This window comes from Fusarium graminearum, chromosome 2, assembly GCF_000240135.3.
Source record: "Fusarium graminearum PH-1 chromosome 2, whole genome shotgun sequence".
NCBI lineage: Eukaryota > Fungi > Ascomycota > Sordariomycetes > Hypocreales > Nectriaceae > Fusarium > Fusarium graminearum.
In genome coordinates, this window is record NC_026475.1 from 1,224,718 (window position 1) to 1,241,624 (window position 16,907).

Below are 16,907 nucleotides of genomic sequence, written 5' to 3' on the forward strand. Positions count from 1 at the left end.
TCTCAATCTTCTGGACCGCGGCCTGAAAAACGATCCAGATCAAGTACACGGGCCGTGAGAAAATGTAAATAGGTCTTCGGCAATAAGAGTTCACTCATACGTTCGGGAAACATGGGTCCAAAACCAATTCCTGGAACAAAGGATGAAAGACCGAGGATGGATATCCCCTGTGAGTTGCCAAATCCAGCCTCTATATTTTTTGTTGTTAAGTGGGTAGAACTTACAACAGTTCTGTCGCATCATATTGGCGACCGCTTCCTGGTAACAAGATACTGGTGTGCTGAGGAATTGACTTACACACATGGACGTGCACACGAGATAATCAAGACGACCAACCCCTTCCTCAACTTGACAAACTTACACAGACACTAAGGAGAAGTGTCTTCCCCCCAGCTCATCTCAAAGTGGTCATTGTCTGGTGCATTCTTATCATGATGGTCACCGCAGGCTTCTGGCAAGGGTGGTTGCAGCTGTAACCATTCTGAGATAAACAGCGAGACAGGTTGTCAGATGCTCCAGAGTGAGCTCTCATGACTTTTGTCGTTCTTTATTGCACGTGTAAGAATATTGGCTTGTGATGCTAGAACCTGAAGGCTTTCGCCTGTTAACGCCTTTTCGATATCGCGATCCATCATTATCGATGTATTCTGAAGAGTTGCGATGCTTCACTGTAGACTCCCAAGTCCTGCTTGTATCGATGGATGACCCAGTTGAACCGTCACTTTACATTCAAGACACATTACTGAGACCTAATTTTATCAAAAACAAAAATGTGGTACTCAAGGCCTGATATACATGCTTAAATGACCCCTGTATGATGTGTTGCAGCTCATTCTTCACCAGCAAGAACACGGCCCTCGTTCAGAAAGTACTGTATACAACATCTCAACTTACGCACGCATACATTCGGTTGTAATTGATGGCCAACAAAACCTGCAAACGTTTCTTATGATCCGATCCACAAGGGACAAGCGGCTGCTTCGGCTTGCTTACATGAGAGAGACCTGCGCCGCATAGCGTATCTAAGAAGCTCATGGTAACATATTTGAGAATCCATATAAGATTTGTGACTTTGCCCTTTCTCGTGCGAGAATCATATCGTTCAGGATTTAGATTCATGTAGATGCTGTTGAGAGGCAAGATGTAAGTTACGAACTTGCCTGCGTACGGTGTTCTCTTGACTCTGTTACTTGTTGAGTACAACTTATTACTGGTAACAGCCATAGGCTGCCAATTGATAATGCAATGCAACAAAGCTGATGTCCTCTTCTTGAACTACATAGATAACAAACAACATGTGTATGTGTCCTTTCTCGTCTTTGTGAGATCTTGTCCCAGGACCAGAGAAAGGGAGAAGCAAAGAGCTACGAGGCGACATGATGAGGAAAATAATTGTTATTTCCCCGCATTTCAAAACTTGAGCCATTATCAATGCAGAGGTACCTTTTACGAAGACAAACACAGTGAGTATGCTTATTAGCCTGTAGTATTTACTTGCGGAGACTGCATGGTCGTGTATCACGCTAACATTCATCATCTTGATGACATCGAATAAGACTCTCTTGACTACCCTGCAAGTCCCGGTTATTTTTCACATGCCTGTTGATTAATGTCCGAATAAACAAGAACATGTTAGTTTCAGTTGACGAATCACCATCAAGGTGCTGCTTCGTATCATCCATGGATCAGAAACACAGCTCACTTTCTGTATCTCGACCAATTGCCGGCCTATTCACTTGGATTCCTTCTCAAGATTTGATAGGAGGACCAAGACGACATGCGTAAATGGCGTCATTTAGTTCCATCTGTGATATGCATTTCCACTGCGGGCGTTGGTAGGGTTGTAGCTCGTAACACAACCCATCAGTCACAACTCGGTCAGCAGGAAAAAGGTCCTGGAGTGCCTGTTTTGGGCGACTTGGTTTGTTGTAGGGTAGGCAGGTCCCTTTATGCAGCAGCTTTGCTAGTTAACGAGAACAGATGCAATTAAAGAGTCATGAGTGTGGGTGTCGCGTCGCATCAAACAGTCAAGAGTTATCAAGACAGTCGCCAGCTCCAAAAGGACACCATAGTTCGAATCAACTCGCTTCTACCATGAGCTCCAGTGGCAACTCAGAGACGCACTTCCAGGGAATAAGACGCCGCAGCTGCACTGCCCTGTCCTGTAAAATAAGACAGGGCAATAGCTACCTATGCAGCCCTGCAACTGCATGAGATAATTCTCGCAACAGACGCACTCATGATGCGCCCGCGACAGGATGGGGATTAAACTGGGTGACCTGAATCTTACTTCATTGGATTCTCCCAAAGTCAGTATCTATTTCCTTGTGATAAGGGACTTGTGTCTGGGCAAATTGAGTTGCTGCCATCCTGTACAAGTTTGTCGTCTTGGTGGTGTAAAGAATACCACAAGTACTAAATGAAACTCGACGCAACTCACAGGCAAAATATCACCCAAGAATACAAAAGCAGCACAGGGGGGAGAGTACTCATGCCACCACTCGATTCAGCAGTAATTCCGTCAATTGACCCAGTTGGCCAAGAGTTCTCGGCTGATCATAACCGCCAACGTTGCGTTGCGTTACCTTGGTTTGCATTTCCAACACCACCACAATAAACAACAACCCAACATAAACATGGCGGTTTCTTTTTGACAACCCCCATTTTCTCTGACGAAAACCTATTATTATCAATATTATCATTCTACCTATGCATACTAGTCCAAACTGTAGAACACAGTACAGAACAGTACAGCCTCTCCACTGGTCTACTATTCTTCAACGCTTACCTCGGATCACTGCTTTAGGCTGCGCCGAGTCGCAATCATCCATGCTCATTCATTCAATCCACCAATTGATTCGCATACACACGCACGCCCAAACGTCACTTCGGAATCTCTTCGACGCGGGGGGTGAGAGACGAGGGGAAACAAGAAGAGACGCGGGGCTCTTTGGGAGATCGAGCTTTGTTTATAAAAGGGGTATGTTTTCTCCTCAATTTTGTTGAGATTATAGCTCTTCAACTCAACTCAACTCTTTAAAACACATTGGTTTCAACACACATATAATCAATCAATCAATCCTATTCAACTACTCCCTCACATAACACACTTCCCACCAAACCGTCCCAACTACTCCCTTCCTCATTCAACATCATGTCTTCCCAAAGCACTGCCCAATACTTCCCCAAGATCTATTCCCTCACCTCTGTTGATCATGCTCGCTCCGTCTACGACGAGTGGGCAAAGACCTACAATGAGGAAATCACTGGCAAGGGTCAAGACTATGTCGGCCCTGCCATTGCTGCTGCCCATGTTCCCCAAGCCCTAGGAACTCCCACCATCAGCCCTGACGTCGAGATTCTCGACGCTGGCTGTGGTACTGGCCTCGTCGGTATTTTCCTCGCTCGTCTTGGCGCAAAGAAGCTTGACGGTGTCGACCTGAGTCCTGGAATGCTCGACGAGGCCCGCAACACTGGAGCATACCGCAACCTGGACGTGACAGACTTGTCTCGTCCCTTGTCCGCAAAGAATGACTCTTATGATGTCGTGACGTGTGTTGGCACTCTTACGCAGTCTCACGTTGGTCCCGAGGCTCTCAGTGAATTCGTGCGTGTCGTGAAGCCTGGCGGCTACATCGTGGCCACTGTCATCCGTGAGATCTGGCAGACCGGAGGCTACGAGAGCCACGTGAAGGCCCTTGCCGAGCAGAACAAGGTCAAGGTCTTGTCCGCTGAAGTTCAGGATTACCGAAGGGGAGCCGGAGCCCAAGCTTACTACCTCGTCCTGCAAGTGTCTGCGTGAGTGACTCGCTGACGGTGACGCTGATGGTGACTCTGATGATGATCATGACGACGACGATGATGATACGTGTGGCTGGCCTCGGTTTCTTTTACCTCTTTTTGAAAAAAAAAAAAAAAAAAAAAGCAGAAACAGCACAGGAAAACCTCCCCCCTTTGCACCTGAGTCTACTGGAGAGGAATATATCGACACTGCCACGAGAGGTTGCCTCTGCTCGAGAGACATTTCCCTGGCAAACCAACAGCAATAATGATAATTCTGTGAACCACGACTGAGAGCGTTTGTGATATGGATTTCGTTTTGACACATGGCCCTTGCCTTGAGCTACCTCGATTGAATCTCATAGTATCTACAGCTACATTCCTTTGCCCACACATGCAAGATAAATAAAAGTAAAACATGTCTGTGCCCTGAAGTTTATCATGATTATGAGTTCGAATTTGACATGTCTGTCGACGTAGATGGCCATCATAAGTCTGGGGTTGTTGATGTGTCTGGGAGTTTAAGACAGACTACTAGACTGATATTAAGTCCTTTGTTGATTGCTATTCCACAGAAACTAGAGATATAGTTCGAGACACGCAGAAACTACTATCGTTAAACCCAGCCTCATTCTGCTTTAACAACTTTCTCATACGCGCTGCAGCAGTGTCTGGCCTCAAACATCACATACGACTAAACTATTATTGGGGTTTTAGTTCAAAGACTAGTTCTTGTCTATGAGTGGCTTGAATCTCAAGCCAAGTCTTGCCTCTTCAGGATGTATCAACAAAAGTATCTCGACTATTCACCGAATCATAAAACAGATTGCATCACAGATCCGTGCTATTCCCAACACCCAATCGGCGGTTATCGGTCGGCTCATGAAACATAAGACATCTAAAATTATAACTTGACTCTCCTTGGCATGATGTGGACATCGTGCTGCCCTTGCTTCTGTGTATATAAGCCTTCAAGTTTATTGTAGCGTACTTGGCCCATGTTACTCGTACCTGGGCTTAAATACTAGTCAGGATCTCACCAAGTTGAAGAAATTGAATATCATGGCAACTCTTTCTCTTTGTTCTCATTAACTATCTATATAATATTTGATGGTGTACCATATTGATCATAAATACACTCGATCGGTCGTCCCTGATAAGCCTCCATATACTGGCACACACATGCTTGCTCTATACAACAATCCCATGGATACCTAAACGCCAAAACCACCATTCACATACCCAAAACATACACCATATACAAAAACTTCTTTGTTTTTCAGAGATACTCGGGCAATCCCATCTTCTCAAAGTCAGGGACGTCTTTGTCGCAGTTAAAGTCACGGCTCCAAGGCTTATCAGGCAGAACACCAGCTTTGAGACCAGACTCGTAACTCCATTGATGGTTGTCCTCCGTCTTCCATGTCCAATACCACCATCCCCAGCCCTTCTCAAAACTGTGCATCTGCGCTTCGGCAAACATCTTGAGAAATTTCTTATATTCGTCACTCCAGTCGCTAGGATCAGCATTGGCACCGCGGCATGAACACTTGCTGTCTTTGGTTGGGCACCGAGGCTCCAGGATGGACGAGTCCTTGTTTCCTGTATCATATGTACCCTCCCAGCGAGTGCCCCAGCCTACTCCAGTAAGGAACTTGGCGCAGTCTGTATCCGCCTGGGACCACTCGGCAAAGATGGTAGGTCCATAACCTGTCGAACGGTCCATGCTGATCTCTGCCTGCTCGGTCCAGCCGTCGCAGGCATACTCGACCTTCTCCTTGTGGGTGTAGTCGATTTGGTTCTCGTTAAAGATGACATACTGGTGGACGTCGAGAACCATGTCGTCGTAGCCAGTCATCAAGCCCTGCCAGTTTTCAAGTCCCATAAAACCATCTCCAAAGACCACAAGTGCTTTGACTCCGTTCTTGCGCACAATCTTGTACGCATCTTCCGTCCACTTGATCACATCGCTCGTCTTCAAACTCGTCATTCGAGGTTCGTTGGCAAGACCGTAGTGAGTGATGATGTTCTTATAGCGGGGCTGGGCGAAGAACTTGGACAACCTTTCGTGAATCTCGAGCGCTCGTTCCGCGTTCTTGCTACCGTCCTTTCCGTTCAACCATCCTATAGAGCCCCACCGACCACTGTGGTTCCATCCATTTTGACTACCAGGGATGCCGTGCAAATCCAAGTTGACTCGTAACCCGTACTTGCGGCACCACTCAATGGCGCGCAAGAGATATCGCCAAGACGTTCGGTAAACGTAAGGATCGCCATCATAGACTTCCACAGCCCAGTAGTTGAAACCAATACGGACATGGTCCAGACCTGCTGCTTGTATGTCCTTAAAGGTTTGCTCTGTGATGAATGATGCGTAATGTTTTTCTAAAGTCTTTCCTGCTTCGGAACCCAACTTTTCAGACAAGGTCCACTCATCAATGATGCCCTGTTTTGAGTCGTAGTTGAAAAGAGATGGCGAGATAAAAGGCTCCAGATAGAGCCATCCACCAATGCATACTCCGCGAGCAGGTTTCTTGCCATAAGAACCCCAGGGCTTGTTCAGCGGAGGGACATTCTCATTAGCTTGAGCTGAGTCGTCCCATTCATCGTAGAGACCCATGATCGGCAGGTCGCCAACCATTTCGTCTGTGAATGTGACGTTGAAGTCGGTTGTTGATTTCCAAGTCCACGGGTCGAGATATGTGTTCTGCCACTTTTCGGGTATCTTTGAACGATCCTTCCCATCAAGGTCTGAAGTATCGGTTGTGTCGTCAGAGCTGTCGCTGTTGCTGCTACCACCACCATCTCCGCCATCTTTCTTCTTCTGGCTGACAACAACTGCTACCACAATAATGATGAGCAGAACAACGGCGCCCACACCAATCGCAATCCCTGGCGCTTCAAATCAGCATAAATACAAGACAATGGAATCATGGAAACTTACAAAGCTTCTTCTTCTTCTTCTTGGGTGGTTTTGAAAAGTAAAAGTCCTTCTCTTGTTGGATGGTATCAACGCTTCCGCCGCCGCCTCTCAAAGGCGCCTTCGACTGTCCTTCTTCCATAACAGCTCCACTAACGACTCTCTTCTTCTTGTTCTTGCCATGGGTGCGCGGCTTATCAGGATCTCGATCTTTCCTTCGGTGTTCATCACGCCGTCGTTCTGGTCTCCGGGATTCGTCTCTGTAGTCTCGGCTTGCGCGTTCGCTTCGCTTCTTTTGGCGCGCATTCTCTCTTTCAAGATCTGCTAGCGCATGAGATGATAGTGTTCTTGAACTTCTATCGCGAGTATCTTCTGAGCCTGAAGCTGGTTGTCGCGATCGTGATTTTCGCTTTCGTTGGCCATCTCGTCGTCGATCCCTATCCCTATCTCTATCCCTATCTCGTTCCCTGTCCCGGTCTTTTGGCCGATGTGAGCGGGGGGGTCGCGATGATTCTCGCGTAGGCATCTTGAGACCTGTAGCGGTGTGGCTGGCTGGTATGCAACCTCCCAGGAATGAGATTTTAGCGAAGATCAGTGCTTTTAGCTGCATTTACATCTAAAAGTGACGACATACATGGAACCTGTTTGTTTAGCACAGTCGTTGACAGGACAACAATCTCTTATCTTATCAGATGTGGTCCCGGCATTGGCGTGCGATAAAGCCGCCCAGGTCCCGGGGAACCCGCAGCAAGCCGAAGTTTGACATCACCTTCGCCGAGGAACAATCAATAAGCCCCCTTCGGTTGGCTTTGGATATCTAAGGTATAGCGATCAGCTGCCTTTCCCGCTGCTACCTATTACTACTGCAATTGCACTGCTATGCCGTCCGAATTGAATCTATTGCTGTCCAACTTCTGCCATTGACTCCATTTGTGAACATTGCCAAACATCATCATGAAGCACCGTGTCATCCACCAATTTAAGAGGGCTCACATCGCCAGCTGCCCCTCGACAGCCCGGTTCTCACTTGCATTGCCTATAGGCCGACGATGCTACTCGACACATCCCCCAAATGCCAAACTTAACCTCCCCGTCGACTACGGCACGACGCCTCTACTCGCACATAGCTCCCAAACTGCTCTAAGTCATAAGGAGCTTCCTGAACATATCCGCAATGGCCCAACAAAGAAGATGAACCTGTTCCAGGCCATCAACGATGCGATGGGAATTGCTCTTACAGAAGATGAATCCGTTGTTGTTTTTGGCGAGGACGTAGCCTTTGGTGGTGTCTTCAGATGTACCATGAACCTTGCCGAAACACATGGCGCCGAGAGAGTGTTCAACACTCCTCTCACAGAGCAAGGAATTATGGGTTTCGGTATTGGTCTTGCTGCGGAAGGCATGCGGCCCATTGCTGAGATCCAGTTTGCCGACTATGTCTACCCAGCATTTGACCAATTGGTAAATGAGGCGGCCAAGTTCAGATATCGTGATGGAACCTGCGGCCGAAGTGTTGGTGGATTGACTGTTCGAATGCCTTGCGGCGGTGTCGGTCACGGTGGTCTCTACCATTCACAATCTCCCGAGAGTTTGTTTACACATATCCCTGGACTGAAGGTCATCATGCCAAGATCGCCGGCCCAAGCCAAAGGTCTTCTCTTGGCAGCTATCCGTAGCAACGATCCCTGCGTCTTCTTGGAACCCAAGATCTTGTATCGTGCAGCTGTTGAGCAAGTACCCACAGGCTCATACGAACTCCCGCTATCAAAGGCTGAAGTCTTGAAGGAAGGCAAAGATGTCACTATTGTTTCTTATGGTCAACCTCTTTACCTCTGCCATAATGCCATTAAGCAAGCAGAACAGGACTTGGGCATCTCCGTTGAGTTGATTGACCTGAGGACTTTGTACCCTTGGGATAAGAAGACTGTTCTCGAGAGTGTTCGAAAGACAGGACGGGCTATGGTTGTCCACGAGGCCATGGTTAACGCAGGTATCGGTGCTGAGGTTGCTGCGGTTATTCAAGAGGATCACGATACTTTCTTGAGATTGGAGGCTCCGGTTGCTCGGGTTGCTGGTTGGAGTATTCACCAGCCTCTTCTTTATGAGAGATTCAACCTACCTGACGTTGCAAGTAAGTCACTGGAAACATTCCATCCAAATAACGCAGATCTGACCGAAGCCTTAGGAATTTACGACAACATCAAGAGGCTACTGGATTATTGAGCTATGGTGGTTAAACATACTAAAACGAAGGCGTAATGGGAATTCAAGTATAATGATTCTTCCATGGTTAATCCAAGACAATACTAAAACCGTTCTGAATAAATGGAGCTGTATAGAGAGACTCGATTCATTACTTCAGTGCCTTCAGCGAATGACGGATCTTGTCACCTGTAAAATGCATGAAGACAGCAGTGCTCGATACAGCCTCAATCCAAATATAAGCGCAGAATCAGTGGACTAGGGAAACATAAACAACTTCAGAATACAGCCTGTCCAGATTCAATCACGGGAATGTCACATGCATGAGTCTATGAGAATTGTATAAGAACCAATTTCGAGGTATAATAGTTGTTAAGCAAATGAAGGTATTCTAGTATGCACCCCACTAACTTGGCTCATACATAGTACCGATCCATCCATTTCATTGCTCCACCCAAGCTAAGCTCCCAATTTACAGTACAGTCCATCCTGCCCCGCCTCCCCTTGATTGCGGTCCATGCAGTACCTCGAGAACTCCACGCTACGAGCCTCAAACGCCGTCACGTCACGTCACTTACGCTTTTTTCTTGTTCGCGGCGCATTAAAGCTCTTTACAAAATGTCCGATATCGAAACCGTCTCCTCCTTTGTAGAGGGAGCTCCCCCGGGAGAGGTACGTCCTAGGATCACTTTCTGTCGGTGGAGCGTCATCAGCTAACCAGATATACAGCTCGCCGACGTTATCGCAGGTATCTGTTGACCGAGACGCCGCTACATAGGGATGCGTAATACTGACGCAGATTCGACAGATATCAAGTCGCTGACGCTCGAAACCAACCCCGATATCGTCAACAGCCTCACCCCCGCCTTCGAGAAGTACAATGAGGAGCAATTTGTTACGGTGAAGCTGCCTGGTAGCAGCCAACCAGTGGGTGACCAGCAGTCCAGGATAATATGGGAAACCGGAAGGCTAATAAGTCGGGGCAGGTTATCATCAGCTCCTACAACTCCCTTGGGGATGGCCGATACTTCGATGTCGAGAGCTCTTCCAGTTTTACCTTCGACCACACTACGCAGGTAAGCTGCACGCAACCTTGTTAATGGAAAGTATCCCTGACAGGATACCAGAAAGCCAGTGCTGTCCAGAGCCACGTATTGGAAGGAGCTCAAGCGGACCTCGTGTAAGTCGATTTCCATTAAACAACATTATTACAAAATCTAACGGGATTATAGCAAGTCCACCCTCAAGAGCATCGGTCCCTACGTTGACGAGCACTTTGCCAATGCTGCGCATGGCGTCTACCCAATCGAGTCGGACTCCAAGATTGCCATCGTTATTGTCGGCAATAAATATAGCCCTAACAACTTCTGGTGAGCTCCACTAGAAATGCCTGTCACCACTAAAGCTAATGCAGCGCAGGAACGGACGCTGGCGATCGCTTTATATCTTGGACCCTTCATCCGGGGCCCTCGAGGGCTCTCTCAAGGTTGACGTGCACTACTACGAGGACGGAAACGTTCGTCTCCTGACCAACAAGCCTGTCTCCAGTACTATCTCCTCTGCCAACGGCGCCGGTATCGTTAGAGAAATCTCGGCAATGGAGAAGAGGTACCAAGAGGAGCTGAACAAGGGTTTCGTGAGCCTTAGCGAGGGTGCATTCAAGGGTCTGCGACGACAGCTGCCTGTGACAAGACAGAAGATCGAATGGGACCGCGTGACAAGCTACCGTCTGGGCCAGGATATTGGCAACGGAGGCTCGAGGCGATAGAGCATGATTTTTTGAAGCGTATGAATTTGAAAGATAGACCAGTTCAAGGAGAAACGTAGAGTAAATGCGATGGGTTGATGCACGTCCTAGCTCGAGTGGCATGGCCTGCCTACTCTTGTGGTCGAAATAAGAATGCGAATCTCCATAGTGCACGGGTTCGGTAGTTGATTATCTAGATAACCAAAGCATATTATCAACCGATGCTGGTCTAGGCACGGTGTTACTCTATAAACTGTGCGGGCATTTCGTATACATAGAAACGCAAAGAAGGCTTCGAGTTTTATGCACGGTTTGTAGCTACCAAACCATTTTTATCATGTTTGATACGTGAGACGAACTAAGTGAGGGCGTCGAGTATACATGACCGATCATGGTTCATCCTGCTAGTATGGTGGAAACCCGCATGCATGAGGGGATATGCATATGCTGAAGACAGAGCACAGAGAGGGCTCGTATATTGCTACGTAACTGAACCGGTACCGTCTATATTAATTTACCAAATCAGTCGCAGTCTATATATTCAATAAGGATAACAAAATGTGTTCAAGAAGTCTGTTTCCCTAGCATGTTTTACTTATCTTACATGACAGATGAACCACATCAGGTAAAGGTATGAAATGGCTCCCTCGGGAATCGGACATCGGTATCTTACCGGTACCGGTAGAAAGTGGTACTGGTATGACGAGTGACAAGCAATCCTGGAATCAAAACGTCGGATTTGGGTACGTGCATAGTGAAGTAGCGCAATCATGATGATCCGCGGAATCGGTCATGGGTAGGTCTCGGCATAGTGTTCGGGTATCTTGACTCTTGCCGTGAGGTACGCTCCGCCTGATTTAGCTTAAAGAGGCAATTCCCTCCCTGAGACTTGTCAACGTGAATTGAACTGATGACATGATTAACCCCGCGCGGTAGACGGTAGACGGAGGAGAGTCCGTGTTTTAGGTACTGTCTAGGTACTGTTAAGTGTTCATTGACATGTGGGGGAACATTGTGTAGATACATTGGTTAGATCGTATGGTGTCGAAGGCAGCCAGCAATTGTTGACATCCTGTTAAAGAATCGCGAAATATCAACCAAGTTAGGTATACTTGGGTATTAAGGCAGTTGTATGATATAATCATGGAAGCAATTAATCATACCAGCACGTTGGATAGCATGTATCAAACGCAACGAGGCCTTCCTACAAACCTTCAAAATGACGGTGTGTTTCTGACACGGGGGAGGGGGGCCGTATTCGTATGTACAGTCAGTACAAACAAAGAAGTTACAGCGAACAATGCAATGAGATTTGACCAGCCCGCGGCTCTTCCATGGGTCCAAACGGCAGCCGTACAAGTTACTTAGCTTGGTAAGGCTGGGGTTTCGAGAGAATAGACGAATCACAGTGAAAAGACAGTAATTTTGACTTGTTTAATTGGTTCAGAAACCTCCTCGGTAATGGGGTCTTGCAACGGATGAGGGTCCGGGTGTCTGGCTGGCCTGATTGTACCAGGGACTCAAGTGAGAAAAGATGAAAGAACTGCATTGTAAGAGAAGAGACCTACGTGGCCGTTGTTGAAGGAAAGCAGCTTGTTATGTATGGATATCAGTAGTGAAATTGGTGCGAGAATGATATCGCTAACAACTTGAGAAAAGGCAACGAATACGACTGGACAGGTAGGTACTACTTAGACTAAGTTAGAATTCAATCTGACTCCCATCGGTTTCTGATTCCGATGCCCTTCCGAGGAAGACAACAGAAACAATGCAAAGATAGACGCCTCCAAAAATCATGTACCCAGTACATAGTATTCGTATGGATCTGATACCTTAGCTGCTGGGTAGGTGTCGATTAAAGTCTCCCACTCTCTAAATGGATCCCTGCACTGTCTGCCCCTCAACGTAAGGCCGGCGCCGCCAAATCTCCAGAAGGCCACCTAGAACAGGGGACCTAAATTAATTTAGCCCAACCAGCTTCCTTGACTAAAGTTCCGTCTCTTGCCTATCACTTTCTTCCTTTTACTCTTTCTTCCTCCTTTTTTCTCTTCCTTCTTCTCCTTCACTTGTCATCTTCTACTCAAATCATCGGCTCGTCCGACAGCAGCTCTCGACAAGACCTCGTACACTAGTTCTCTTCTCTCCACGATCGTCAAATCACACCCAATACCGCAATCATGTCCGCGACAAAGGAATTCACCATGCAGGATGTTGCTGAGCACAACACCTCCAAGGACATCTACATGGTTGTCCACGATAAGGTCTACGACTGCTCCAAGTTCCTCGACGAGCACCCGTACGTTGCCTCCTTTCCCCCCCTGCTGCGCTCCATTGCGTCGCGCAGTCACGCACATAGCATACTAACATAGAATAGCGGTGGTGAGGAGGTTATGCTTGATGTTGCCGGCCAGGACGCCACCGAGGCTTTCGAGGATGTTGGCCACAGTGACGAGGCCCGAGAGGTTCTCGAGGGTCTCCTCGTTGGTGAGCTCAAGCGTCTGGTAAGTGAAAAACCCAAACCGCCATCCGACTTGGACTCCGGCGATCGTTAGCTAACAGGTGTCATTTTCTAGCCTGGTGATGAGGGCCCCAAGCGCAGGATCGCCAACTCGAACCAGGGCAGCGGCCAGGATCCTACCGGCTCCAGCTTGATCTCTTACGCTCTTGTTGTCGCTGTTGGCTTCGCCGCCTACATGGGCTACAACTACCTCCAGAAGCAGAACGAGGCTCAGGGCTCCGCATAAGCGTCTAACCTCAATCGCACTACATGAGGAAGGAGAGTTATAAAAAGGGAGCCTTTGTGATTTCTTTATGGCATCAATGCAGGTCTATGGATGATTGACCGACAATTGCATTGGGGAGTTTTCTTTTGGCCTAGAGAGAAGAGGCCAGTCGGCGATAGACGGTTGGCGCGCAACTATTACATCGACAAAAAGGGCAGTTTAGCTTACCCCGGCTTGGACATTAGGGTGGATGGATGAGAACAGTGGGTGGGCTATTGTCCTGGACCGAACCCATGCCTCGGTTTTCAGTTTCTCACTTTTTTGTTGGGGAGACCAGGAAGTGCGACCGAAAGAGATAAGGATCGCATATCGAGAAGGGGATAGAGAGACCCATTTGTTGAAGCGCGACTCGTGCGCAGATATCATCCTATGGAAAATGGTGTTGCACGGGACTGGAACATGCTTTCAACAAAGGGAACGACATCTAAAGTAAACATCTATCACTGTTTTAATCGACGACACGGTCATGACCATCTGTTATTTCTTCCTTGTGCTTCACCAACATGGTCAAATAAGTTTTGAACCCTTGTAAAGCTCACGAATATCAATCCTAGCCTCGGATCTGGACAACTGTATCATATTTAAATACTGAGATACTGAATGGTAAAAGGCATGTGACGTTGACTCTTTCTTTACAGATAGGGTTAGGTAGCGAGTGATAACCTCTATACTGTGGCTTAGGCACAGGAGTCATAAAGCCAGAGTCTATTTCACAATATACTCTCAAAGAAAATAAAAAGTTTCTAAGTGTTTGTGAATAAACACCTACCTACTCAGTCTCCTAAACTCTTTCTTTGAGCCTCACCATTGCACTTATCTAATTACCCATCTGGTGGAACAATTAAAGTGAACCCCTGCATGCTCTCTAGCTCTGAGCCTACCTGCCTCTACAAAGCACCTACAGTGCCACACTAGCCTACCTTGGGTCTACCTATTAGTGGCCAGGTGAGTGAAAGGTGTGTGTATTGAGGGAAAGCTAATCTAGGAGGTCCACCCGAGAGGTGGCTTGACCACAAGGCCTGGTGGGTCCTCACACCTGAGGCACCCACCAGCCAACAGGGTCATTAATATCAGCCTCACTACCTAAACGATAAAAGCATACAATTCACTCTTTTTTCACCAGCATCATGTCATCATATCTCGAAAAACAGGCAAACGCCTTCCGAGGCACCCTCTCCTCTGCGGCGACCAAGATCTCCAACCCCTCGACCAACAAAGCCGCGTCCCTTGCTGTACCATCATCACTAGCTCCTTCTTCACCTTCACCTTCAGCTGCTTCCGATCCTAATACTCCTACTACCAAGCGAAAGCGAGATGCTGCGCCTGATGTCCCCTACTCGCAGCCACAGCTCACGGGCTATGGTGCCGAGGTCAAGACTCAAATGACCTTTGCTGTCGAATACCTGAAGAAGAAGGGCGATACAAAGACGATTACGGAAATCATCGACCATCTGAGTCTGAGAGGTTACGATGAAGAGCACAAGCGCCAGCTGGCGGAGGGATTGCGAGGTCATCCCCGTGTGGACTGGAAACCCGACGCGAATTTGAGCGAACAGACCTGGAAAACGGGCACATACGCTCACCGACCCATCATCCCCGGTGTTAAGAACGCAACCACCCTTCTGGGTCACCTTCAAGCGAAGACAGATGCGTCAGGCGTGTCAGTCAAGGATCTCAAGGACGGCTGGCCCGACTGCGAAGACACAATATCAGCACTGGAGCGCGAGTATAAGATTCTTGTCGTTCGCACGAAGAAGGACAACCTCCCGCGATACGTATGGCCAAACGACGCTTCTCTGCACTACAAGGTCCAGCCAGAATTCCAGTCCATGTGGCAGCGCGTCCAGCTACCGCCTATCGACGAGATGCACCGCAAACTCACCAGCGTCGGACAGAAGCCCACAAGCGAGGACCCGCGCAAGACCAAGGACGGGCAAGGCAACAAGCCCAAGGTGCAGAAGCGACGCAAGGGAAATAGGATCGGAAAGGCGACCAATGTCCACATGGCGCATCTTATGCAGGACTACAGTGGTATGCGACGATAGGAATGTGTACTATGAATTTATGTTTATTGCGAGGCGTTTGGTCAACGAGTTGAACGCTCGAGGGACCGGTTATCAGTTTTTTTTCGGCGTTCGGCGACATCGGCACCTATTAGATTATGCCAAATTAAAAGACAAGGAATCACGAGATGGACATTGACGGATAGATGGGGGGACAAGGTTACAGCAGCGGCATATCAATGCATTACATCAATAATAATATTTGAATATCGACTTTGAACGCCTTCTTCCGCGCTGTATAATATATATGTGAAAAGTATTCTATCTACATATGTGCTCCTCACTCGTCTCCCCAGTGAACCCATTTGCATTCACCTGTTCTCCCGCCGTATCTTATCAAATAATCCTTCGAAGATGTTTGCTTCTTGATATCCTCCAACTCGAAACCTATTTTGCACCGTAACACATGGCACGGCTTCTACACCCCCTACTGCAGCACTCCTGACCTCTTCTTCCAACATTTTACCAGTCTCCGGCCCCATCAATGCCGCTCTCATAGCATCATCGTCAAGTTTTCCTTCTGTCCTGCCTATATGCAGCAACCAAGATTCGTTCGTAATGTCCTCTCCATGCTCGAAGTGGCCTCTGAACAAAGCGTCCAGGACCGCGGATTGGGCAATTGGGCCGTGTGTTTGCAGTGCTAGAGTGACGAGACGAAGAGCAGGTTGCGAGGGCCCGGTGGTGCCAGTAACAGAGAACGCAACACAATGGCGAGCCCCGGCTGTTTGAAGACGGGAGGTGAAGAGACGAAGTTTCTCTGGGGACATGATTTTTTCGTAAAGAGCTCGCTTGTCACCTTGAATCACAAGTTAGCTGGCTCTAGATAGTAGAGGGACTCGGTATACCTTTTCGTAGAGTAGGATAGAGAAGAAAAGGTTTCCAGACGACATCGAATTCTACCTCGGGGTGAAGTGCCTGATATCGTTTCATAGCTTCTTCGAGGCTCTTCTTCTGCAAGAAACACCATGGACAGAGAATGTCCCCATGAATCACAATATCCACGATCATCTTATTGGGTTGGACACCAAAAGGGTCAAAGAGGGACAGCAAATAACGGTTTGGCTTATAGTGGGTGATGCTACCAATATCCCAATGCAGAATCACGTTGAACAGACTCAAGCTTTGTGAAGCAGCCACTGCAGATCTCAGGAACAGTTTGGTTCTCTCTATTTCCGTACCCCACGGGTTATATAAAAAAATCTCCGTCACGTCTCATGTCCTCATGTTTCATCGAGTATCACTTCTCACCTTCTCAGGGCCAAGGCGGCTCGGAGCAAGCAACGCCCAGCTAAACGCTATCCATCATGACAAGCCATTCGATCCAGTAGAAATAAGCGAAAACGACACAAGAGGCTGCACGATTCGCAGGGTCGAGTATGATCCCGCCCATCGAGGCCTGTCGCTGAATATTG

At 47.9% G+C, this 16,907-nt stretch overlaps 8 protein-coding genes across 8 annotated transcripts; 5 read left to right on the plus strand and 3 right to left on the minus strand.

Annotated features, from left to right (window-relative positions):
* Window positions 1-829: 829 nt before the first annotated feature.
* Window positions 830-1,378, minus strand: FGSG_08625 (uncharacterized protein; the record flags this gene model as incomplete). Its single annotated transcript, XM_011321817.1, has 3 exons — window positions 830-871; window positions 994-1,183; window positions 1,293-1,378. 3 exons carry the CDS (start codon window positions 1,376-1,378, stop codon window positions 830-832), a joined length of 318 nt encoding a protein of 105 aa, XP_011320119.1.
* Window positions 1,379-3,024: 1,646 nt separating this feature from the next.
* On the plus strand, window positions 3,025-4,218 carry FGSG_08624 (uncharacterized protein). Its single transcript, XM_011321818.1, has one exon. It carries the CDS (start codon window positions 3,155-3,157, stop codon window positions 3,800-3,802), a length of 648 nt encoding a protein of 215 aa, XP_011320120.1. The 5' UTR covers window positions 3,025-3,154; the 3' UTR covers window positions 3,803-4,218.
* An 841-nt stretch (window positions 4,219-5,059) lies between these two features.
* Window positions 5,060-7,226, minus strand: FGSG_08623 (uncharacterized protein; the record flags this gene model as incomplete). Its single annotated transcript, XM_011321819.1, has 2 exons — window positions 5,060-6,672; window positions 6,725-7,226. The coding sequence occupies 2 exons, from the start codon at window positions 7,224-7,226 to the stop codon at window positions 5,060-5,062; spliced, it is 2,115 nt and encodes a 704-aa protein (XP_011320121.1).
* A 428-nt stretch (window positions 7,227-7,654) lies between these two features.
* On the plus strand, window positions 7,655-8,923 carry FGSG_08622 (2-oxoisovalerate dehydrogenase subunit beta; the record flags this gene model as incomplete). Its single annotated transcript, XM_011321820.1, has 2 exons — window positions 7,655-8,831; window positions 8,886-8,923. The coding sequence occupies 2 exons, from the start codon at window positions 7,655-7,657 to the stop codon at window positions 8,921-8,923; spliced, it is 1,215 nt and encodes a 404-aa protein (XP_011320122.1).
* A 597-nt stretch (window positions 8,924-9,520) lies between these two features.
* On the plus strand, window positions 9,521-10,670 carry FGSG_08621 (F-actin capping protein subunit alpha; the record flags this gene model as incomplete). Its single annotated transcript, XM_011321821.1, has 7 exons — window positions 9,521-9,574; window positions 9,632-9,650; window positions 9,711-9,829; window positions 9,889-9,978; window positions 10,030-10,082; window positions 10,135-10,272; window positions 10,322-10,670. The coding sequence occupies 7 exons, from the start codon at window positions 9,521-9,523 to the stop codon at window positions 10,668-10,670; spliced, it is 822 nt and encodes a 273-aa protein (XP_011320123.1).
* Window positions 10,671-12,663: 1,993 nt separating this feature from the next.
* FGSG_08620 (uncharacterized protein) lies at window positions 12,664-13,901 on the plus strand. The gene is made up of 3 exons (XM_011321822.1): window positions 12,664-12,945; window positions 13,024-13,150; window positions 13,223-13,901. Exons 1-3 carry the CDS (start codon window positions 12,827-12,829, stop codon window positions 13,391-13,393), a joined length of 417 nt encoding a protein of 138 aa, XP_011320124.1. The 5' UTR covers window positions 12,664-12,826; the 3' UTR covers window positions 13,394-13,901.
* Window positions 13,902-14,559: 658 nt separating this feature from the next.
* Window positions 14,560-15,530, plus strand: FGSG_08619 (uncharacterized protein; the record flags this gene model as incomplete). The annotated part of the gene is made up of 1 exon (XM_011321823.1): window positions 14,560-15,530. One exon carries the CDS (start codon window positions 14,560-14,562, stop codon window positions 15,475-15,477), a length of 918 nt encoding a protein of 305 aa, XP_011320125.1. The 3' UTR covers window positions 15,478-15,530.
* Window positions 15,531-15,806: 276 nt separating this feature from the next.
* FGSG_08618 (uncharacterized protein) lies at window positions 15,807-16,503 on the minus strand (the record flags this gene model as incomplete). Its single annotated transcript, XM_011321824.1, has 2 exons — window positions 15,807-16,291; window positions 16,341-16,503. The coding sequence occupies 2 exons, from the start codon at window positions 16,501-16,503 to the stop codon at window positions 15,807-15,809; spliced, it is 648 nt and encodes a 215-aa protein (XP_011320126.1).
* Between the last annotated feature and the right edge of the window lie 404 nt (window positions 16,504-16,907).